The sequence below is a fragment of the Schistocerca piceifrons genome, chromosome 7 (assembly GCF_021461385.2).
Source record: "Schistocerca piceifrons isolate TAMUIC-IGC-003096 chromosome 7, iqSchPice1.1, whole genome shotgun sequence".
Taxonomy (NCBI): Eukaryota; Metazoa; Arthropoda; class Insecta; order Orthoptera; family Acrididae; genus Schistocerca; species Schistocerca piceifrons.
The window spans coordinates 89,287,180-89,310,313 of record NC_060144.1 but is presented as its reverse complement, the minus strand read 5'-3'; the positions used below and the strand labels follow the sequence as shown (position 1 = coordinate 89,310,313).

The following is a 23,134-nucleotide window of genomic DNA, read 5'->3' as shown; positions in this document are numbered from 1 at the left end:
GGAAAGTATACATTCCAAGATCACTGTGTGCTATAAATGAGGATGACCTGCATCCAAGGCTGGAGTACTGTGGGTGGTTTGAAGACATGTTTTGTGAGGGTAAACAGTTTGCAGGGATGGGTATCTGGTCTGACAAGGTGCAATTTAAAATTGAATGGTACGCTACAACTGCATGTACTGGGCTCCTGAAAATCCTCACATGTTATGTGAACAAGCATGTTAATCTACTGGGAGTTAATGTGTAGTGTGGTCTGTAATCACATGATTTGACTGCCCATTCTTATTTGGAGGTACTGTGCTGGTGAGGTGTATCTCCATATGCTGCTTACAATGATTTTATCTACCATCTGAGAGGTGTTTTGAAATGAAAGACTTTATCTACAACAAGATGGCACTCTGTCTCACTACCACAGAGATGTCAGAGCCTACTTGGATGAAAATCTACCTGGATGATGGATAGGTCAAAGAGGAGCTTTTGAGTACCCACATGATCTCCAGACCTTACATCTCAAGACTTCTACCTAAGGGAGACCTTTGAAAAAGAAGTTTGTCAACAGAAGCCATCTACAATGAACAAGCTATGAGAAACCATTGAGGCTATCCTGTGTGGCTATTGCACCAGCAACACTGACAGCCGTGGTTTGGTCAACAGTTCAGCTAATGGGGCTCAATGGAACACACAGAATAACCCTTCCTCCCATGCAAGAATTGTAATGGTATGTCATTTTGTTCCATTAATATTGACTATCAAAGACTGGCTATATTTTTCTGGACCCTTCTGTACTTCTCCAGAGTGAAAATTACAATTAGTTTAAACTTTGATCATAATTCATTGTACTGGAACTAAATGATATCCATACATCGTCTTCATGGGATGCTGACAATTTCTTAGCTGCTTTTTCTAGTATAGATTCTCTCCTAACCTTCTTGATGGATTTATGAAATTTAGTAAACAATGCCAATATGATGATCAGTAATCCCTGTTTTAATACTGACACTGTTGATGTCGACTGAGATTGAAGGGGTGAAGGACTACAGCCAGGTACTACAAAGGAATCATCCTAGCTTTTGCCTGACGTGATTCAGGAAAATCATGAAAAATTGAAGTCAGTGATTTGAACCATATGAGTCTGATCAACAAGTCTCTGAGCTCCAACATTAGGCACATTGTGGAGCACCTTAGCAAGATAGCATTCAGGTGTAGAAAGAAAGCCAATGCACACTTGGCATGACTGCCAGGAGCCTCATCTGAGAGTGGAGGTGGACTTCCCTGCAGCTATCAAGTATGCAGTTTGCAGTCATGTGCAAGTTGTGACTAATGTCTGTGGCAATGATTCTTGTTGAATGGGTCCTGAGGCCATCTTCAGTTCCTACAAGCAGTTGGTGGAGGTGGTGAAGCCTGGTGGTTTCATGGGTGCAAGCAGAGCTCACAATTGGTGAAATTGTTCCTGGAGTTAATCAGGATCCTTTGGTTCGGAGGTGAGTGGAGGGTCTCAGCCACAGACTTCATCAACTCTGTGACAGTCTTGGCTGCAGATTTCTAGACCTGTGTTATTGGGTGGGGATTTGTAAGATTCCCCTTAATAGGACAGTGGTGCCCTCTACAAAGGAAGCAGGTGCTCAGGTAGAAGAGCAGTTGAGAGTGAACATGGTGCTTTTTGTGCTAGGTGGTAGTTTGAAGTACTCACCAATTCACACACAGCAAAACCAGACTGCATTCAGAGTAAGGACACTTTGACTGTCAAAATTATATCATTAAATTGTCAAAGTATTCATAACAATGTTTCTGAATTTAATGTCCTCCAGGAAAGTTCTCATGATCAAATTATTCTTGGGACTGAGAGCTGGTGGAAGTCTGAAGTCTGAGATATTTAGTGAGTTATGGAACACATATCGGAAACATAGATTAGATGCCATAGGAAGGGGAGTGTTCATTGCAGCTAACAAAAATATTGTCTCTATTGAGCTTGAAGTTGAGTGTGACAGTGAAGTTATCTGGTCATGTATAACAGGTCTAGGTAAAACCAAGTTAATTGTTGGATGTTTTTACTATCAACATCATTTCACTGTGACAGTTCTAGAATTTTCTGGAGAAAGTCTACAGTCAGTAGTGCATAGATACCCAGATCATGCAGTAATAGCTGGAGCCAACTTTAACCTACCAAATGTAGACTGGGGCATTTATGGATTCATTGTGGGGGCTACAGACAGACATTCTGCCAAGTACTTTTGAACATGTTTTCTGAAGATTATTGTTAGCATCTTGTTTGGCAGCCCACATACAATGGAAATATCTTAGACCATGCACCTGGAAACAGGCCAGACCTTGTTGACAGTAATCATGATATCCTTGTAGCAACTATGATTATGAAAGTTAATAAATCAGTAAAGAAGTCTAGGAGAGTGTTTCTGCTAGAAAGAGCAGATAAGCAGCTGTCAGAATTTCACTTAGACACGGAACTGTCACTGCTTAGTTCCAGTAAGATGGACAAATAGGTATTATGGCAAAGTTTAAACAGATTGTAGATCATGGTCTGAAGAACTATGTGCCTATCAAGTGGACTTTATGTCTGGTTTGTGATTAGTACATCACCATAATTAAACATAGTATCCCAAAACTTTTGATCAAAACATAAATGAGATATCTGATATTCCTTCTGTTCAACTTCAGATACCTGTGCCACATTATTAACACTGTTATTATTGTCAAATTGTGAATGAAAATTGGGGGTCATGTGCTTGTTGTCTTTCCTCACCACAAAACTATGGACCTTCATTGAGGTGGAGTTTCCCAAGTAGTTACCTCTATAATTGTTTCTTCTATTAAATTGCTTATGGTTATCCCATTATTGCTATTCTGCTGATGTTCAAAATTTCTGTTTCTATTACCATTTTGACCCTGATAGAAATTACCACTATCTCTGTTCCTGTAGTTATTGCCATTGTGATCTCTATCATTTCGATTATTATGGTACATGCTTCTTTCTTCTGTCTTATCCAGCCTGTCAACATATCATAAAAATTGTTCAAGACAATCATCAGGTCCATGTACTAAATCCCACTGCAAACTTTCTGGTAATTTCATTTTGAGTGCATCAATCAATGTCATTTCATCAAGTAGTTTGTTGAGGTGTCTTAGTTTCTTAGGTTGATTCTTACAGAACTCTTTCAAGGTACCATCCCTATTCCCATAATTTGGACCATTCAAAAATTCACTTTTAATTTTCCCTTGTGTAGCTTCCAACCAAAATGTATTTAGAAAGCTTTTTTTGAAACTTTGGTGCATTTCCCACTGACTTAAATTTAGATTTACCCATGACAGAGCTTCACCTACAAGCCATCTTTTAACAAATTTAATTCTTTGATCATTGCACATGCCCAGCACAAAACTATCTCTACAGTCATGTAGAAAATCCACTGGATGTAAATTGTCTGATTGAGAACTTTTGATCGGAATGTTGGACCACACAATACCATTGTTTGAACACAGATTTTTGTCAGTACAGTTTTTCTGAACTGTTGAAATTTTTTTATCTAAAACATTTACATTAGTTGCCATATTGTTTTCAACATTTAAAATTTTTTGATCTAAACTACTTAAGTTCTGTTCCATTTTTTCCACTATGGCCTTGTGTTCAACTCTGATGTCATTAACATTTTTCATCTGTCTTGCAGATTTGGCAACTAACTCATTTGCCAAAATAATAAATTTATTTTGTAAGATATCTACTTTTTTGTTCACACTTTTTAATCCCTGTGACAACCAATTTTTTAGCTCCAAAACGTGATAACTAAGTTGGTCTACTTGGTATTGTACCCTTTCCATTTTACTATTGTTTTCAGTTTTTGGGTATTTGATTGTCCTTGTAGTGAAGTAAATTTGATATCATTGTCCATCCTTATTTCAGTTAACTGCTTGCTGACTATAATTTCACACACTTCAAACATGTCCTAAATGGGTCCTACAGCTTTCACTTCTACATCACTACTACCCTCATCTCTATTCACTTTGCAAACAATCACATGAGTTCACAAACAAATTAATTTCTCAAATAGTTCATACTTATCTTTCCCTTTTTTGATGTCCCTTATCATAGTTATAAAGTTCCAGTCATTATCAGTAGTGTCTCATTACTGTGGATATGACTTTATTGGGCAGTACTCAGTCTTCTTTCTTTGAGTGTTTAGAAATCCATTCTTCTTCTGCAACAGACAACACTTCATCATCAGTTAATTGATCCCGGCTGAGCTTCCAATTGTAATCTTTCCCTCCCTCACATCACCAGTTGATTTTCACTCTTTTCATAATTGACTCATTTCATAAGCTTCGACAGGAGTAAGATTTACAAATAAACTTTTTTTACTTGTCATCTTTTCTTATAGTTGACTCCAGTTTGTCACATCAAGGGCTTGATTCTTGAGGCTGAAATTTTTGATATTGTAGGTTCCAAATGACATGATAATGTTTAAGTAAGCCTGCTCCAAATTTATCTTTTGTTTCCCTTTTTATATGTCACATTCTTCTGTATCACACCATCTTTACAATTTCCACTCTTATATCACCACAAATGACATTGTTATTTCCAAACATAAAAACACATCCAATCACATCAGAGGCATCCCCACTAATAATCCATTCTGGGTACTAACAATATACCAAAGAGTTTGCAAATATTGTTGACAAATGAATTATCACTAATTTATATCATTATTTTATAAATGAATCCAGAACTAAACATAATAAATATCATCAGATTGTGCAGTTAATAATAGGAATTTTAAGTGTGCCAGATATGTCCTAATTTCAAATGTTTCTAAAAGAAGAGTAATTTTAACTGTATATATAGGGGTAGTACATATTCATTTTGACAAAGAAAATGAAATAATTTCTTTTTATACATTTTAGCCTGAAATATAATACATTGTATACAAAACCATATGAAATTCATTTAGTTAAACAGCTGAGGTAATATTAACCCATACAAGATACAAAATATCTTTGGTATAAGATTACTTCTGTTGAATAAAGGTAATGTTGGAGGAAGGTGTCCCTTTACAACATGATACCGTATTCTTGAATCCTATCTGTTGACACAATCTGTTTCTTGTCATATTTCATAAGCAGAAATACTTTTTATGTTTCTTAACAACCCATTTAAAACAGTTTTCTGACTTCCAGAACACTTACTGTATCATCTGAACATTTCAGCTACTGTTTGCTACAGGTACATAAACTCTTTTTATATTTAACATATGAAAACATTCTTTGTTTCCCAATATCTTTGTCCTATAACACTAACTTGCAATAATTTGCTAGCATGAATCACTCTTAACTGGTAGCAATTCATTTGTACTATATAGGTAGCACTTATTCACCATTTCTTTACTGTAATAAAAGTATTCAAATTTTAACTTTAATGCCATTGATGTTATTTGTGTCACAATCTTTATTTAAAAATACATTTTTAAAGGGACAAGAGAGGAAGAAAATAGTGCACTTACATTTTCGGGAGTGGCCTGATTTTGGGTGTCCAACAACAACTGATGTGATGCTACAGTTCTGTCAAATTGTGCGGCATCAGATCTTGTTATCAAGTGCAGGGCTCACTGTGGTTCACTGCAGGTAAAGTGAGATAAATTGACATATTTAATTTACTGTTCTTTGCCAATTTTATTTCTTTTTGTGAAATCAAAAAGCCAGGTAGTTGACATGTATGTAGAAGTTGATGGAATCATTAATAAACTTGGTGGGTAAATTTCATGCTGGCCTACAGTGGAACAGGTGAAATGTATGCACAGTTGCCAATATGGGCAACTGTCAACTATATAATTGAATGACGACTTGAAAATTTGTCCTGGACCAGGACTCGAACCCAGATTTCTGGTTTATTGTGAGAGGTTGCTTATCCAGTAGGCTATCTGAGCATGCTCTATGGCCAGAACCGAATATCCATGTATCATCAGCCACATGTCTGCAGCCTGCACTCATATACATCCATTATGAATTTTACCGTACAGTGGAGACCTATTCATCAAAAGTCACGTGCTTGGTGTCAGCGGATAAATGCAATATTGAAAGACCTGTGTTGTTCACAAGTATGATGCAATGTTTCTTCAGAAATGCATGCAATACATAGTAATAGTAATTCTTACCAACACAGGCACTGCAATATCTGCCAACACATGGCAAGTGACTTTCAGTTAAAATGTCTGCCCTGTAAGGGAAAATATGTAATGGATATACACTGAAGTGCCAAAGAAACTGGTATAAGCATGTGTATTCAAATACAGAGATATATAAACAGGTAGAATATGGCACTATGGTTGGCAATGCCTATATAAGACAACAAATGTCTGGTGCAGTTGTTAGATCGGTTACTGCTGCTGTAATGGAAGGTTATCAAGATTTAAATGAGTTTGAACATGGTGCCATAGTTGGCACATGAGCAGTGAGACACAGCATCTCTGAAGTAGTGAGCAATTGGGGATTTTCCCATATGACCATTTCACAAGTGTATTGTGAATATAAAGAATCCAGTAAAACATCAAATCTCGACATTACTGTGGCCAGAAAAAGATCCTTCAAGAGTGGGACCAATGACATCTGCAGAGACTCATACAATGTGACATAAGTGCAACCATTTGGCAAATTGCTGCAGATTTCAGTGCTGGGCCATCAGTAAGTGTCAGTGTGTGAACCACTCAATGAAACATCATCAGTGTGGTCTTTTGGAGCTGAAGGCCCACTCTTGTATCCTTGATGACTGCACAACACAAGGCTTTATGCCTTGCCTGGGCCTGCCAACACTGACATTGCCTGGGCGGATGAGTCTTGTTTAAAAGTATATCAAGCGGATGGACATGTACAGGTATGTAGACAACATCATGGATTTATGGACCTTGCATGTCACCAGGGGATTGTTGAAGCTGGTGGAGACTCTGAAATGGTGTGGGGTCTATGCAATTGGAGTGACATAAGCATCCCTGATCACCTGTATCCATTCATGTCCATTGTGCATTTTGACAGACTTGTGCAATACCTGCAGGACAATGCAACACTTTACACGTCCATAATTCCTACAGAGTGGCTCCAGGAACACTCTTCTGAGCTTAAACACTTCTGCTGGCCATCAAACTACCCAGAAATGAAAATTATTGAGCATATCTGGATGCCTTACAACATGCTGTTCAGAAGAGATCTCCACCCCCCTTATTTTTACGGATTTATGGACAGCCCTACAGGATTCAGGGGGACAATTCCCTCCTTCAGACATTAGTTGAATCCATGCCAAGTGATGTTGTTGCACTTCTGCATGCTCAGGGGGTGGGGGGGGGGGGAGGGGGGGCAGGGGGGGCATACATGATATTATGCAGGTGTACCAGTTTCTTTGGCTCTTCAGTGAATGGCTGCATGCAGGTTGTAGACACATGTTGATGACATGTGGAAGTTTGGGTCTGGCTGTGGGGTGTCTAATGGTTTGTGATAAGTGGAAAATCTGGGAAATCCGGAACAAATTTTTATTGTCACCATTCAGTTATATAGCTAATAATTGTTGGTATTCACAACTATGAATACATTTCATCTACTTCATAATGGCTGTAGCCACCAGAATGCCTGTTCCTTTGGATATGAGTGCGTGTCTGAAGGAACATTGCATCATACCTCTGAACACCACATGCACTTCAATATTGTATTCCAATAGCTCTTGTCAGCCTACAGAAAATGCATCATGTGATAGCTGTAAAATGACATATTGTGACATAGCTCTGTCATTATTATCATTGAATATGTGATGAAAGTACATTGGGAAATGAAATATGCCTCTAAGAAGGACTAAGCATAACAAAAACAATAGAGGAGTCTCATTGTGGATGTACATGAAATTGGTTCTTTCAAAATGCACACAAGATAGGATCAGCAGCACTGTAAGTTTGTTTGTTGAAGACAGTTTTGTCTACATTAAAGTATTACCACTGGGCGATTGTAAGGAAATGAAGAAAGACTTGGATAAAATTTCTACTCACAGGGGAACCTTTGCATTGCACCCCCTCAGATTTAGTGGTAAGATAGTCCAGTGGGTAGCCAATCAAAAAACTGAACACAGATCAAGCATGAAAACAACAAGAAGGTGTACTGAACTGTGAAAAAAAGCAAAATAGAAGCAGCAAATGGTCCATGCTCAACAAGTACAACATTAAGTAAGGTGCAACAGACACAGTATTGTGGTTAAGTGGCCAGTGTTACAGCACAAAGAGGATAAGCTGGGTTCTAAACCTCATCATGCCCTTTATTTATTTCTTTTTTACAACTGTATGAACTGTCTGCATGACCATTTAAATGTTTGTTCTCTTTCTGTATTCATGGCAGTTGTCATACTATACATTGGTTATAGAATATAAGTCACATGGTAAGAATACATTACCATCACAAGTAAATGTGATGAATAGCAACAGCAGGGGAGATACCACATATACACCTCACAGAAATGAGAACAAAAAATAAACAGATGTGAAATATGTTGCAGCATAGAATTCAAGAGTCAAAACTTCAAAAATGGAATGCAACTTCAAAAACATTAAAAACGTATGTTTTGACAGAGCACAGAGAAACTGTTGCATTCATTTGTTGCAGCTCATGTGACAAACTATTATGTTTTTATCATTTCCTAGTTAGTGATCACATTCAAATTCATATGAACACCAAAATTGGGCAAGGAGACATATCTCATTCACTCACCAGGCATACAAACTAAGTCCTATCATAGGCTGTGTATAACATAGCAAACATGTTTTCTGGTGGAGGATTCTGTTGACTTGTCACCATGTCACATCAAAGGTTTGCGGTTCCTATTCAAAAGCCACTTCCTTTCAGCTGTTGATAGGGTAGTTGAGCGAATCAATTTTCATTAAAGGTCCTTGCTTTACACCTTGTTATTGCAAAGACATTACACCACAACACAGACATAAATTTGAAAAAAGAAGAAAAAAAAGTCATGAGGGAGCTCTGAATATGGCTCACTCACTTTGCACTCCAATGCCATGACCATTTCATCATAACATCATCACTTCTCATCTCCACTCAATGTTGCATTTGTTGGGCTTTGACTGTTGACTGTTTCAACTGATTTTTTTTTCACAGTTCAGTACACTTTCTTCCTGTTTTCATGTTTGATCTATGTTCAGTTTTTATGGGCTGCCCACTGGGCCCTCTTACCATTAAATCTGAGGGGGGGTGTGATTGGGAGTTTTCCCTTGTCAGTGTAATGAATGGCAACTCTCTCAAATGTGGATAAATGCAAGAAAGAGAAATAACCCAATAGTAGCCTGTTACAAGATTAGTTGTGAACGTCTTGAACACATTACATCTTGTAAGTATTTATGGGTAATTCCTAAGAAGCAATGTAAAATGGCACATTAAAATTAAATCAGTATTAGGGACAGAAAATGGAAGACTTAGATTTGTTGGAAGGGTTCTGGTAAATTGCAGTGGACATATAAAGACAGTAACATAGAAGATGCTAGTGTGACTATTTCTAAAGTATTATCCGAGTGTTTGCAGTCCTTGCTAAGGAGTTATGACAACAAATGTTCAACAAATTCAGAGACACTCCCCTAAGACTGTGACAAACCTGGATAACCCATGCAGAAGTGCAACAGAAATGCTTGGGGAACTGAAATTGGAATCCTTGGAAAAATATGTTGTAGTTGTGTTGGATAAATTTAGGAAGCCTGTATACAAAGAAGGCCATTACGTGATCACCATTGTATTTCTCACATAGGGGTCATGAGAATAAGATGAAAAAGATTTCAGTATGCATGAAGCATACATACAGTCATTTTCCTTTGCTCTGTATGCAAACAGAAAAGGCAGAAAATCGATAATATCAGTACAAAGTGTCCTGTAATATTCACTGTATAATGGCTTATGGAGTATATATGTAGATGGAGAGGAAGGTTGTGTAAAGGTATCACTGCAGAGTAAGAGGTAGTGGATATGGAAAAGAAGTCCTATAAATGGCAAATGTTTGGAAGACAGGCCATACTCAAAATTAATACCAGTTAACTGACAGGACAAGTTTCAGACATTCAGAGGGTAATGGAATATGATTTGAACTTCCCTATGTCCAGATGCTCAGTTTCAGAATCTGTTGAAGTTACACTCTTATGCTTACACTGTTCTGTGGGTGCTGATATACATATGATATTGACTTATGAATTCCATTCCAATCTAGACAAAGTAGACCAGCTAATCCATTTGTAGAGATGCTCTGTCTAAATTCAAATAATGTGGTCTGTTGTTGTGTACTTCCAAGTCAAAGTGTGGTGCTGCTGCTTATGGTAGATGCAGCTCCCCACAGTAGTCTATGGTGCGTGAGCCTCTTTATCTCTGTATAGCTACTGCAACATACATCCATCTGAACCTTCTCATTATAGTCAAGCCTTGCTCTCCCTATACAATTTTTGCCAGCCACACTTCTATTCATTATCGAAATGACAATTCTTTGGTGTCTCAGGATGTGTCTGATCAACTGACCCCTTCTTTTATTTAAGTTGCACCATATATTTATTTTCTCCCAATTCAATTCAGTATCTCCTTATCTGTTTTCTGATCTACCCATCCAATCTTCCACATTCTTGTGTTGCACCACATTTCAAAAGCTTCCATCATCTGATTTTCTGAACTGTTTATCATCCATGTCTGACTTCCACACAAGACTACACTTGAGACAAATACCTGCATGAAAGACATCCTAACATTTAAATTTATGTTCACTGTTAGCAAATTTCTCTCATTTTGAACTGCTTTTCTTGCTGTTGCCACTCTGCATATTATCATCTCTACTTCAGCAATCAGTTTTTTTACTACTCAAATAACAAATCTCATCTACAACAGTACCAGAGAAGGAAAGTTGCTACTCACCATATAGCGGAGATGCTGAGTCACGATAGGCACAATAAAAAGATTCACACACTCATAGCTTTTGGCCATTAAGTCCTTTGTCAGCAGTAGACACACATACACACATGCACACACACACACTCATGCAAATACAACTTGCACACATGCATGCAGTCTCAGAGAGCTGAAACTACACTGCGAGCAACAGCACCAGTGCATGATGGGAGTGGCGACTGGGTGGGGGTAAGGAGGAGGCTTGGGCGGGGAGGGGGAGGGATAGTATGGTGGGAGTGGCGGACAGTGAAGTGTTGCAGTTTAGACGGAGGGCCCTGAAATGAGAAATGTCCTACCCACTACCCTTCCCACCCCTCCTACCATGGTATTCCGCCATCCACCGAACCTACAGAATATACTTGTCCATCCTTACACAACCCCTGCTCCCTATCCCTTACCTCATGGCTCATACCCCTGTAATAGACCTAGATGCAAGATCTGTCCCATACATCCTGCTACCACCATCCACTCCAATCCGGTCACTAACATCACCTATCCCATTAAATGCAGGGCTACCTGTGAAACCAGTCATGTGATTTACAAGCTAAGCTGCAACCATTGTGCTGCATTCTATGTAGGCATGACAACCAACAGTCTGTCTGTCTGCATGAATGGCCACTGACGAACTGTGGCGAAAAAACAAGTGGACCACCTGTTGCTGAACACGCTGCCAAACACGATACCCCTCATCTCAATGACTGCTTCACAGCCTGTGCCATATGGATCCTTCCCACCAACACCAGCTTTTCTGAATTGCGCAGGTGGGAACTTTCCCTGCAATACATCCTACATTTCCATAACCCTCCTGGCCTCAACCTTCATTAGTAACTGTCCTCACCCATCCAGCCCCCTCTCTACTCCCATTCCAGCACTAAACAGTCGTCATTTCACCACCACACCCAATCTTTTAATTTATTTTTATTTTTATTTCTCTCTTTTCCACTACTTGCGTCCTACCCCTCCACACCTTCTCTCCTGCCCCCCGTCTAAACTGCAACACTTCACTATCTGCCAGTCCCACCATACTATCCCTCTCCCTCCCTGCCCCAGCCTCCTCCATACCCCCACCCAGTCACCACTCCCATCGTGCACTGGTGTTGCTGCTCGCAGTGTAGTTTCAGCTCTCTGAGACTGCAGACATGTGTGCAAGTTGCATTTGCGTGAGTGTGTGTGTGCGTGTGTGTATGTGTGTCTACTGCTGACAAAGGCCTTAATGGCCGAAAGCTATGAGTGTGTGAATCTTTTTATTGTGCCTATCATGACTCAGAATCTCCGCTATATGGTGAGTAACAACTTTCCTTCTCTGGTATTGTTACATTCCATCCTGGATTTTCCATTGTTTGAATCTCATCTGCTACTCTTAGTGTCTTACTTCCAAATGCCATTTCTCACAGCATCATCTACTTTAAATTCACTACATTTCATTATCTTTGTTTTACCTTTGTTGATGTTCATCTTCCAACCCCTTCTCTTTTTTACTTATTTATTTTTAAACTGCACTAAGATTGTTTACGAGAGCATAGACACACAACAAATCTCATCTACTACTTTTAGTGCCTTACTTCCAAATGTAATTCCTCATAGTATCATCTAATTTAAGTTCACTACATTTCATTGTCTTTGTTTTACTTTCATTGATGTTCATCTTCCAACACTCCTTTCTTTTTTATTTATTTATTTTTAAGCTGCACTATGATTTTTAATGAGATCATATCCACAATACATATGCTGGTGTGGAGTCTGGTTTGCTTTCATATGATATTTTGACTGGCAATATGAGCTCAGCCACTATGTTCCCATAGGATAACTGTGTAATGACTGACTTTCCCAAGAATCTAGATAATTCCTTCTTTTATGCTAAGTCTTTCATCATTCAGTCAAATTCTTCTCTGAGCATCAAATTTCCTGCCTCATCTTCATCTACTTCCTCCAGCTTTTCCCTAACATTCAAGTCTGTTTTCACTGTATAACTCTTCCATATATTCTTCCCACCTATCAGCTTTCCTTTCTTTGCTTAACATTGGCTTACCATCTCAGCTTGTAATAGTCGTATGGGTGTTTCTCTTTTTTTTCAATGTGTTCTACCATTTTCCTATAAGCAACATTTATCTTTCCCCTAGTCATACATGCTTCTACAACTATGTATCTGTCCTCAAACCATACCTGCTTAGCAATTTCTCACTTTCTGTCAGTCTCAATTTTTAGAAATCTTTTATCCCTTTAGCCTGCTTACTTCACTGAATTTTTACAGTCTCTCCTTTTGTCAGTTAAATTCAGAATTTTGTGTGTCATCCCATGATTTCTAATTGACTTTGTCATTTTCATTATTTGTCCTGTGATGTCTTCACTATTTATTGCTCAAAGCAACTTATTCATCTTCTGTTTTATTCATTCCCCATGAAACAGTCAGTAATTGCCTAATGCTCCCTTTGAAAGTCTCACCAGCTTCTTGTTCTTTCAATTTATCTGAGTCTCACATCCTTAATTTCTCACCCAGCTGCAATTTCTTCAGTCTTAATCTGTAGTACTTAAGCGATGAATTAAGGTCAGAGTCCATGTCTGTCCCAGGACATCTTTTGCAGTGTAAAATCTAATTTACAAATACCTAATTTACCATTACATAATCTATCTGAAACCTTCTGGTGTCTCCAGGTTTCTTCCACATAAACAATATTGTTTCATGATTCTTAAACCAAGGCTGGCCAGTGTAGCTGAATGGTTCTAGGCACTTCAGTCTGGAGCTACACGACCGCTGTGGTCGCGGGCTCAAATCCTGCCTCAGGCATGGATGTGTGTGACGTCCTTGGGTTAGTTAGGTTTAAGTAGTTCTAAGTTCTAGGGGACTGATGACCTCAGATGTTAAGTCCCATAGTGCTCAGAGCTCATTCTTAAACCAAGTGTTGGTGACAATCTACAATCCTTTTAAACTTTGCCTATAACTCCTCTACGTCCATCATATTGGAACTAAATGATGTCCATTCATTACTATGTGGGATGCTCTGTGAAAAATTTTACCCGGCAACTTCCCCTTTCCCCGTTTCATCCCTTCCCACTAGTCCATATTCTTCCACTATTTTTCCTTCTCTGCCTTTTTTTACTATCAAATTCCAGTCATCCATCACAATTATGTTACATTTCCCTTAATGCACTGAATATTTTTTTTATCTCCTCACACATTCTTTCAATTTACTCAGGTGCAGAGATAGTATGCTTATAAACCTGTACTACTGTGGTGGATGTTGGCTTTGTATCTATCTTAGCTACAGTAATGTGGACACTAAGTTGTTCATAGTATTTAACCATATTCCCTTGTCTTATTCACTATTAGACCTGCTGCTGCATAACCTGTGGCTTCTGGTATGGGTGCAATTATCTTGTAGTGACAAGTAACTCCTGATGTTCATTCTAGGGGCTTAACAACATGCTTCTATGTGAAGTCATCCAAAAGAGATTATGTAACTGTTATCTGGCTCAAAATGTACAACTGTGTTCTCATAGGACACTCTCATTACTTATACAGAAGGATTGCTTGAAAACCATATCAGTAGCCACCAGAAAGATCGTGGGAGGCACACATAGGCATGGTGCATCACAGACAGTAGTTGCCGCAAGTAAAGTCCCGTCCACCAGAGAGCACGAGAGAATTTGGCCACACCCTCTGCCAGTGGAACAACAACAACTCAGGAGCACGGGCCGTGCCCAGTCAGTTTTACATCAGGCATGCCTAGCAGACAGGTCCCGGTCTACACTATGTGAAGTGCGACGGAAAACGTAAATCATGTTAATGCACAATTGGCGATGAGTAGGGCTGTTCTTTCGCATGTTGCGTCATTGTTCCGGTTTCGCCGTTTGTCCCCGGCATGGAGGATTTAGTGGGGGTTTTGGTCGAGCAGCAGAAGGAGCTCATGGCAACCATGACACAAGCACTTCCGGCATTGCTCTCCACGCAGTCTCCTCCCTTTCCCCTGTATGACGAGACAGTGGAGGATTGGGACACATATGAACATCGCCTTTAGCAGCATTTCCGGGCATTTCATGTTGCCGATGCAGAGGTATGTCACGCTCTTTTCTTGTCTTGGATATCTCCCTCGCTGTATCAAGTTTTGCGGCAGATAGTGCCATTGCAGGAACCCTAATCCTTGTCTTTTGACGCATTGTGTTCATTGCTGGCTTCATATTATTGCCACTGCACACATGTTGTGGCAGCTAGGGTCAAGTTCTATCAATGCAAGAAACAGCCCCATCAGTCTTACCGGGCATGGGCTGCTACCTTGCACGTTCTTAGTCGCAAGTGTCATTTTGTCACAGAGCAGTCGCGAGAGTCGTATGCCCACGTTATGGTGCGAGACAGCATTGTTCGTTCGGCCCCTGATAGGGAGGTCCGGCAACGGGATCTGCAGATGGAAGACCCTTCCCTTGAGGAAGTCCTGTCCATTGCTCAATTGTATGAAGTCTCTCATGCCACAGGTCAGCAGTTGGAAGCGTGGTGCGATGTCGTGGCAGTTCAGGGGGTGTGGCTGCATTCACTGCGTCCGGGATGAACGACGTGTGAATGGTACAATCCGGCCATTACGGCCGCCCCCGCACGGTGCGTAAACAGAGTTCTGGCCGCCGTCCTCTGTTACCATCCTGTGCATCATGCTATATACATCATGATCGGTCAGAGGGCCCCCAGTGTTGGGCCGTTTGTTGCAAATGTAATAAAAAAGGACACATTGCTAAAGTTTGCCGCTCAGCCTCAAAAGAATCGAAGGAAGCAGGTACAGAGGACATGGACATTGACATTCAGGAAGTTTCATCGGGCCAGGCTCCCGACGCATCGGCGCACAAACTCTTTATCGAAGTGTCGGTTTGGTCGTGCCGACTACAACTACAAGTAGATACGGGCGTGGCAGTTTCCTTGTTGAATGCACAAACTTACTCTGACCTTGGGTCGCCTCTGTTGGCGCCAGTTTACCGGCATCTCCGCAGTTATGGTAAACAGTTCATTCCCCTACTGGGTCAGTTAACTACTGACATTACTTACAAATCAGTCACTCAGTCTCTTACTTTTATTGTTGTCAGTGATGCAAACTCTGCTAACCTTTTTGGATTGGATGCCTTTCAAGCTTTCAGTTTTTCTATCGCAGACACGATACAGTTGGTCTCCAAAGACGTTCCCTATCAATCATTGGAATATTTGACCTCTGACTTTAAGGATATCTTTGAGGAGGGCCTGGGACGTGTTTCAGACTTTGAAGCTCACTTAACATTGAAAGCGTCAGCTTGTCTGCATTTTCTACGTGGGAGGCAGATCCCCTTGGCTCTTCGCCCTCAGGTAAAAGCAGAGCTAGACAGGCTGACAGCCCTTGGGGTCGTTCTTCCCATTTCTTCTAGTGAGTGGGCTTCACCCCTCGTTGTTGTCAGGAAACCCTCAGGAAAATTACTACTTTGTGGTGATTTCAAGGCCACCATTAATTCCCAATTGGTGATGGACACCTATCCCTTGCCTCGTTCTGATGAATTGTCCTCCGACGTGGCAGGAGGCCAATATTTTTCGAAAATCGATCTTTCAGAGGCTTATCATCAGATACCACTTGATGAGGACTCCAAACGGCTGGCGGTCATCAACACCCCGTTTGGCCTTTAGCAATACCAGTGGTTGAACTTCGGAATATCCAGTGCCCCAGTGATATTTCAGTGTTATCTTGAGCACGTCATGTCGACAATCCCTCATTGTATTAATTACCTGTACGACATAATTGTCACAGGCCACAGCATGAAGGAACACTTGCACAACCTTCGAACCCTCTTTCTCAAATTCAGGTCCGTGGGCCTGCATTGCAACCTGCGTAAGTCGAACTTCTTCCAACCATCCATTGAGTATGTGGGCTACACCATCTCTCGGCACGGCGTCCAGCCACTAGGAAGTTTGGTCCAAGGTATCATCGACCTTCCACAGCCCGCTTCGCTGAAGGAGTTACAAGCTTTTTTAGGCAAGACTGCCTATTATCACCGGTTCATTTCCAGGGCTTCCACCGTAGCCCGCCATCTGTACTGCCTTCTGCGCAAGGGTGTTCCTTTTGATTGGTTGTCTGCATGCAAGCGAGCGTTCACCTCATTGAAGGGCCTCCTCATATCAGCACCTTGTTTGGCTACTTTTGACCCCAATAAGCCATTGGTCCTGGCTACAGATGCTTCGCCGTATGGGGTGGGGGCGGTCCTGGCCCATTGCAACGCGGATGGCTCCGAGCAGCCACTGGTGTTTGTATCTAAAACTCTTAGTCCCATGCAGGCCCATTACTCCCAGGTGGAAAAAGAGGCTTTGGCCATTGTCTACGCTGTTACCAAGTTTCACCCTTTCTTGTATGGCATGAAGTTTCAGTTAATCACAGATCATAAGCCATTAATATCATTATTTGGCCCCGCCTCTCAGATTCCAGATACGGGGCGGCCCACAGACTGCAGCGCTGGGCCTTGTTCCTCTCTAAGTACCATTATGACATTCATTTTCGCCATACCGGACAGCATGCCAATGCCAACGCCCTTTCCTGTCTTCCGGTGGACCTGGATCCTAAGTTCGATCGGGAAGAGATTATGTGTTTTCATTTGGATGTGGTGTCCTGCCAAGCAGTCCAAGCGGTTGATGGCTTCCCGATCACTATTTCTAGAGCTGCCAGGGAGATGGTAGCTGACCCAGTTCTCCGGCAAGTAGTTCGCCTCGTTCAGCAGGGGTGGTCGTCCCAACATCCAGGCCGGGTCTCGGACCCTCTTTGTAATTATTTTGTTCTACGAGACCGCCTCTCAGTCTTGGAAGGAGTTCTCCTTCTGGCTTAAATGATATAGCTCCTTGCATGGTTGTTCCTGCAAGTTTGTGAAGGGAGGTCCTCATGTTATTACATGAGGGGCACTGGGGTGTTTCCCATACTAAAACCTTGGCTTGCAGACATGTGTACTGGCCCGGTATTGACAGAGAAAATGAGCACTTTGAGGCCACCTGTTCCCAGTGTGCAAGCCAACAGGTGTCTCCCAGGTCAGCTTTCTCTTCATGGCCGCCTGCAACCCAGGCCTGGGAATGTGTTCACAGATTTTGCAGGCCTGTTTCTCAATGGCTTTTGGCTCATTGTCATTGATGCTTATTCGCGATTCCCATATGTGGTTCACTGCTCCTCAACCACTTCAGAAGTTGCAATCCAGGCACTCGCAAAAATCTTTTCTGTGGAAGGTCTCTCAGTCACCCTGGTATCGGACAATGGACCTCAATTTGTTTCGCAGACCTTCCAGGATTTTTGTAGGTGCTTCAATATTCAGCATGTTTGCTCTCCCCCCTTTCATCTACAATCAAATGGGGAAGCCGAGCGCATGGTGCGCACATTTAAGCTGCAGATGAAAATGTATGTGCACGAATTTCCTGTGGAGGAGGCATTGACATTTTTCCTGACGGCATACCGGACCACACCGATTGGAGAACGCAGCCCTGCAGAGCTCCTCCATGGGTGCCAACTCTGCTGCACCTCCACCGGCCTGGTCCTTGCCAATCTTTGCAAAACGAGGTACCTGGCTTTCCACCGGGTATGTTGGTCTGGGCATGTGGATTTGGTCACAATCCACATTGGATACTGGCGGTGGTCCTGCGCCGCAATGACCGCCAGCTCTATACCTTGCAGGCGGGGGACCGGGATGTGTGTCATCACCAAAATCAGCTACGTCCACATTTGGGCACCCACCCTCTGACCCCTCAGGCACCGGCTTCCCTGTTGCCGGCACCCCTGTGACTCTGCCACACTGCAATGTTTCTCAGCCTTGGCAGCCTCCAGTAGCTCCAGCACTGGCATCGCCATCATTACAGATGCCCCGGTGAGAGCCGGCCCCCCTCGCAGGCCCGGTTTCTCAGACGGCTGGTTCACCTGTGGTCGTGCCTTCCCAATTGTCCCTGCCACTGGGTCTTACCCCTCCTGAGGTGGGATCCGGAGTTCAACAGCTTGTCGCCTGTTCTGTCCTGGGCTCTGGTGGTGGGACGACAGGGGCCTCTTCATGTGGGTCACTTCCAACCGTATTCGAAGGTTCTGGCTCAAGGGTTGGCAGATCCCCCCGACTCCAGCATTCCAATGGACATGGAGGTCATTGCTACTGCACGACGCTCCACCTTCTGATGCAGTGGATCACAGTTGCTTCACCCCCTGAAGGAGGAGGAGTGCAGTAGCCACCAGAAAGATTGCAGGAGGCGCACACTGGCACGGCGCGTCACAGACAGTAGTTGCCGCAAGTAAAGTCCTGTCCACCAGAGGGCACACGATAATTCGGCCACACCCTCTGTTGGCGGAACAACGACAACTCAGTCAGTTTTACATCGAGCATGCCTCGCAGACAGTTCCCGGTCTACACTATGTGAAGTGCGACGGACAACGTGAATCGTGTTAATACACCATACACACTAACCCACAGTTTGCAGCACTCCTACAGAAAGAAAAGAGAATTTGGCAGAACATACAACTGAATAATTATCTGTTATTGAATTGACAAAAATCAAACAATGGAAAATCCAGGATGGAATAAAGCAATATTATGAGAAGGAAAGTTGCTACTCACCATATAGAGGAAATGCTGAGTTGCAGATAGGCACAACAAAAAGATTTTAACACTTCCCTGAGACTGCAGTCATGTGTGTGAGTTGCGTTTGTGTGAGTATGTACGTGCATATGTGAGTTTATTGTTGACAAAGGCCATTGGCTGAAAGCTTTAAGTGTGAAAATCTTTTTGTTGTGCCTATCTGTGACTCAGCATCTCCGCTATATGGTGACAAGCAACTTTCCTTCTCATAATATTGGTGAATTGACAAAAACATAGATAGACTGGCAGGTACTTAGCTTCAAGAGGCACAATTCTCAGTACTACTGAAGCACATAAAAATAGGAAACAACACACCTAGCTTGTTCTTTCTTTAGACAGGAAAGAAGAATTACTTTGGTGTGGTTGGTTAATGGAGAGGGTGAAGGAAAGGCAGTCACTTAAAACATTGGCTCAGAGGGAATCACCTCATATGAGGAGGAAGAGAAACAAATATGGGAGAAAGGTGTCAGAGATAGATAGATAGATAGATAGATAGAGAGAGAGAGAGAGAGAGAGAGGTTAAAGATTGTATGTTAAGCGCTGTATGGCCTTGATTTAGATATTAGAGACAGGAGCTTTATAATGAGAAGTGTCTATGAACCAAGAGAAGAAGTAGGGAAATCAGCAAGTGAAGGAATAGTGCAAATAAGGAGAAAATGGAAAAGATAAAAGAGAGGAAGAAGTGGGACAGCAGAGAAAGAGATAGATAGAGAGAAAGACAGGGAAGCATAATAGATACTGAGAAAAAGGTTCATAAAATAGGAGGTGAACCTATGAGGGACAAGAATAAACAAGAAAATAATTAAAATCCTGAGAAGCAACGTAGAAGAAGGAGAGAAGGGTTAAGTTAATGGAGGGCGGCAGTATTCTAGAATATGTCGCAGAGCAATTTTCCTTCTCTGGAGTTTTGTGAAATTGATGGTAAGTAGGGGGCTCCAGCTGACACATATTGTATGGAAGGCATTCAGCTTTCTTCAATGCACAGCAACTGGGTACTGGGCACCCCTAAGAAGGATGTTTCCTCTGTTTCCATTCTTTTTGTCATTTTGGTGATGGTGATTCTAATATAGAATGGTTCAAATGGCTCTAAGCACTATGGGACCTAACATCTGAGGTCATCAATTCCCTAGACTTAGAACTACTTAAACGTAACCAACCTAAGGACATCACACACATCCATGCCCAAGGCAGGATTCAAACCTGTGACCATAGTAGCAGCGTGGTTCTGGACTGAAGCATCTAGAACTGCTTGGCCACAGTGGCCGGCTCCTAATATAGAAATGAAAATGATGATATTTGTTAAGAAATAGGTCCCCCCCCCCCCCCCCCCCATGAACCAAGGACCTTGCTGTTGGTAGGGAGGCTTGCATGCCTCAATGATACAGATAGCCGTACCGTAGGTGCAACCACAACAGAGGGGTATCTGTTGAGAGGCCAGACAAACGTGTGGTTCCTGAAGAGGGGCAGCAGCCTTTTCAGTAGTTGCAGGGGCAACAGTCTGGATGACTGACTGATCTGGCCTTGTAACACTAACCAAAATGGCCTTGCTGTTCTGGTACTGCGAACGGCTGAAAGCAAGGGGAAACTACAGCCGTAATTTTTCCCGAGGGCATGCAGCTTTACTGTATGATTAAATGATGATGGCATCCTCTTGGGTAAAATATTCCGGAGGTAAAATAGTCCCCCATTCAGACCTCCAGGCGGGCACTACTCAAGAGGACGTTGTTATCAGGAGAAAGAAAACGCGTTCTACGGATCGGAGCATGGAATGTCAGATCCCTTATTCAGGCAGGTAGGTTAGAAAATTTAAAAAGGGAAATGGATAGGTTAAAGTTAGATATAGTGGGAATTAGTGAAGTTTGGTGGCAGAAGGAATAAGACTTCTGGTCAGGTGAATACAGGGCTATAAATACAAAATCAAATATGGGTAATGCAGGAGTAGGTTTAATAATGAATAAGAAAATAGGAGTGTGGGTAAGCTACCACAAACAGCATAGTGAATGCATTATTGTGGCCAAGATAGACACGAAGCCCATGCCTACTACAGTAGTACAAGTTTATATGCCAACTAGCTCTGCAGATGACGAAGAAATTGATGAAACGTATGATGAGATGAAAGAAATTATTCAGGTAGTGAAGGGAGATGAAAAGTTAATAGTCATGGGTGACTGGAATTTGAGAATGGGAAAAGGGTGAGAAGGAAACATAGGTGAATATGGATTGAGGCTAAGAAATGAAAGAGGAAGCCGCCTGGTAGAATTTTGCACAGAGCATAACTTAATCATAGCTAACACTTGATTCAAGAATCATGAAAGAAGGTTGTGTACATGGAAGAATCCTGGAGATACTAAAAGGTATCAGATAGATTATATAATGGTAAGACAGAGATTTAGGAACCAGGTTTTAAATTGTAAGATATTTCCAGGGGCAGATTGGGACTCTGACCACGATCTATTGGTTATGAACTGCAGATTAAAACTGAAGAAACTACAAAAAGGTGGGAATTTAAGGAGATGGGACCTGGATAAACTGACTAAACCAGAGGCTGTACAGAGTTTCAGGGAGAGCATAAGGGAATAATTGACAGGAATTGGGGAAAGAAATACAGTAGAAGAAGAATGGGTAGCTTTGAGGGATGAAATAGTGAAGGCAGCAGAGGATCAAATAGGTAAAAAGACGAGCGTTAGTAGAAACCCTTGGGTAACAGAAGAAATATTGAATTTAATTGATGAAAGGAGAAAATACAAAATTGCAGTAAATGAAGCAGCCAAAAAGGAATACAAAAGTCTCAAAAATGAAATCGACAAGAAGTGCAAAATGGCTAAGCAGGGATGGCTAGAGTACAAATGTAAGAATGTAGAGGCTTATCTCACTAGGGGTAGGATAGATACTGCCTACAGGAAAATTAAAGAGACCTTTGGAAAAAAGAGAACCACTCGTATGAATATCAAGAGCTCAAATGGAAACACAGTTATAAGCAAGGAGGGGAAAGCAGAAAGGTGGAAGGAGTATATAGAGGGCCTATACAAGGGCGATGTACTTGAGGACAATATTTTGGGAATGGAAGAGGATGTAAATGAAAATGAAATGGGAGATATGATACTGCGTGAAGAGTTTGCCAGAGCACTGAAAGACCTGAGTTGAAACAAGGCCCCAGGAGTAGACAACATTCCATTAGAACTACTGATAGCCTTGGGAGAACCAGTCCTGACAAAACTCTACCATCTGGTGAGCAAGATGTATGAGACAGGCAAAATACTCTCAGACTTCAAGAATATAATAATTCCAATCCCAAAGAAAGCAGCTGTTGACAGGTGTGAAAATTACTGAACTATCAGTTTAATAAGTCACAGCGAATTCTTTACAGACAAATGGAAAAACTGGTAGAAGCCGACCTCGGGGAAGATCAGTTGGATTCCATTGAAATGTTGGAACACGTGAGGCAATATTGACCCTACGACTTATCTTGAAGAAAGATTAAGGAAAGGCAAACCTTGTAGACTTAGAGAAAGCTTTTGACAATGTTGATTGGAATACTCTCTTTCAAATTCTAAAGGTGGCAGGGGTAAAATACCGGGAGCGAAAGGCTAT

At 41.6% G+C, this 23,134-nt stretch overlaps 1 protein-coding gene across 1 annotated transcript in view; it reads left to right on the top strand.

Annotated features, from left to right (window-relative positions):
• Window positions 1–23,134, top strand: part of LOC124804918 (phosphatidylinositol phosphatase PTPRQ-like) — a 424,691-nt gene that overhangs the window by 359,884 nt on the left and 41,673 nt on the right. The window contains exon 16 of the mRNA XM_047265295.1: window positions 5,472–5,623. Coding sequence (XP_047121251.1) covers window positions 5,472–5,623 — 152 coding nt within the window. The remainder of the gene's footprint in view (window positions 1–5,471; window positions 5,624–23,134) is intronic.